Genomic DNA, 2577 nt, shown 5'->3' with positions numbered 1-2577 from the left:
TTGAGCCCAGGAGTTGGAGGTTGCTGTGAGCGTGATGCCATGGCACTCTACCCAAGGGGATAGCTTGAGGCTCTGTCTCAAAAAAAAAAAAAAAAGAGTTTTTTTTTATTACTGTCCTAATCTCGCTATCCATTATCTTCTGTTCAGGATTTCTCTTTCTTCCTGATTCAGGCTTTGGAGGTTGTATTTTTAAAAATATCTTCATTTCCTGTAGGTTTTCTAGTTTGCATGGGTAGAGGGGTTCCTATTAGTCATATAGGATCCTGTGTATTTCTGTGGTATCAGTTGTTACGTCCCCTTTTCTCATCTCTGATTGAGCTTGCTTTAGTTCTTTCTCTGCTCTTTCTAGTTTAACTAGGGGTCTGTCAATTTTGTTTGTCTTTTCAAAGAACAGATTTTTTGGCTCCCTGATCCTTTGTACTGTTCTCTTTGGTTTCCCGTTTCGTTTCATTCTGGTCTGAGCCTCCCCGTTTCTTCTGCTAGCTTTGGCTTTGGTTTGTTCTTTTTTTAGTTCCTTGAGGTGTGACGTGAGGTTGCTGATTTATGATCTTTCTGCCTTTTTGATGTAAGCATTTAAGACTGTGACATTCCACTAAGATGCTTTTTCAAATCATAAAAGTTTGTAGCAATGAGTGGGAGTTAAAAATACAGTTTCTAAAAATGCTTGAGAAATGAGTATTAAGGAACTTCATTGTTTGCAGAGTTGTGATTACAGGCTACATTTGGTACATTCGCCTGTATCTTATCTGAAATTAGATTTCCTCTTCTTGCCAATATTTCAGGAAATCATCTGCATCCAAGACAGCGCAGAATGGGACCCAACCGTCATCCCGTACCATTGCCTCTTTAGCTAGTGGAAATGAGGTAGGAAAGAACGTGGAAAGAGCTGCAGAAAATGAAGAATCCTTAATGCCAATGATGATGCCAAACAGCTTCATTGATGCAAAGGTACTGAGCTGAGAAACTAGTTTGCTGCGTCATCCTTGCTCCCATTCATCTTCCCTTCTTGTGTAAAATTTATTTCATGAGAGAATTATATGTTGGATATATTCTATCTCTGTTCTTCTGAATGGAATATACAAATTTTATCCAGGTCCTTCCTTGCATAAAATATTTAGGGAGGAGAAGGTGAGGATAAAGAGAGCATGAAAGAACTAGAGATAAAAATGAGACAAGAGCATAAATTTAGTTCAATGGGATTATATGAAAGTAAGATGCCTCAAATAAGGCTACCACAGTCTTTTGTCTATATTTACTATAGTTTTGTTGCCCTGTATTTAGGGGGCAATTTTTTTATTAATCCCTTTGCACCTAGTTTGGATGACTATTGAACTGAATAGATCATGAGAATATCCCAGGTAGAATAACATTTTTTTTGAAATAGAGAACATCCTACTAGAAGCCTCAAGATCCTTCCCGTTATGACCCAAGGAAGTTGGCAATGGTAAAGAAATGTCATTGGCGGGTGTTACTTTATGTCCTTTCTAGTATATGTAATAATAGTATCGTGGTAAGCATTATGAACACCAACTTAAAGTTATTTTTAGTCACACTGCAACATTAGATAGACAGTGTGCATTATTGCAATAGCTCCCATAACCAGTGTGCTATACATCAAGTAGTCAGCAAACTACAACCCAGCCCAGACCAGCCTGCAGCCTGTTTTGTATGGCCACCTCCTGAGCTAAGAATGGTTTTTGCATTTTTAAAGGTTTTTTTTTTTTTTCAAAAAAAATGAAGAAGAAAAAGTAAGAAAATGTGATACAGGCAAATATTAATTTACTATCTGGCCCTTTATAGAAAAAAATTTCTGAAACCCAGCTATGAATTATTTTTCCTCAACTCTTTCCTAAAATTTAGAACAACGATACAACAAAATTTCAAGTACTTTTGAGATTGCATGTAATCCATTCATATCTAACACTGTGCTCTATCTAATACATATTACGAGTAAGCAATAGTTAATTGATATTTGGTACTTCTGTTGTCTTTTTGGTTTGCAGCCTAATTTAGCTTTTACTTTCTAACACAAATTAAGCTATTCAGCTCTTAAAAAGTTAATCTAAAACGTTAGACGCTAAAACTTTAATAAGCATAAAAAGTACTAAACTATCCTGTGGTTCTATTGTTACTGTTGCGGGTGAAAAGTAGACATGAGAGAGGCTAGGGGAGTGACGTAGTGAGGAAGAGATGGAATAAAAGAGAAAGAGACTAAAATGACAGGAGGCAGAGAGGAGTAGAGACCTGAACGATGGAGAAAAATAAGTTTAGAGGATGTCTTTCTCATGTCCCCTGGGTTAACCTAAGGGTTGATACTCCACAAAATGCTATTTCGTTGAGCTGCATACGGCCCGTATTTTTCTCCCCAACTGCTTTAAATTGTCAAACATACAGAAGAGCTGAGAGAATAATGTAATGAATATATAAGTAAGTTAATTGTCAATATCTTGTCATAATTTTATATATCTCTATATACACTTTGTTTCCATTTGTTTTTTATTTTATTTATTCTATTGTGTGTTTTTGTTTGTTTGCTTTTGCAGTTTTTGGCCAGGGCATATGGGGCCAGTGCCCTAC

The 2577-nt window shown here is 36.4% G+C and overlaps 1 protein-coding gene across 1 annotated transcript in view; it reads left to right on the top strand.

The window, feature by feature from the left end:
• Nucleotides 1-2577, top strand: part of PRTG (protogenin) — a 144545-nt gene that overhangs the window by 139002 nt on the left and 2966 nt on the right. The window contains exon 15 of the mRNA XM_012801789.1: nucleotides 783-948. Within this exon, the coding sequence (XP_012657243.1) occupies nucleotides 783-948 (166 nt within the window). The remainder of the gene's footprint in view (nucleotides 1-782; nucleotides 949-2577) is intronic.

Source organism: Otolemur garnettii, unplaced genomic scaffold (assembly GCF_000181295.1).
Source record: "Otolemur garnettii isolate 467f Iridium unplaced genomic scaffold, OtoGar3 scaffold00011, whole genome shotgun sequence".
In the NCBI taxonomy this organism is placed as follows: Eukaryota; Metazoa; Chordata; class Mammalia; order Primates; family Galagidae; genus Otolemur; species Otolemur garnettii.
This window is presented reverse-complemented; position numbering and strand designations above follow the sequence as displayed.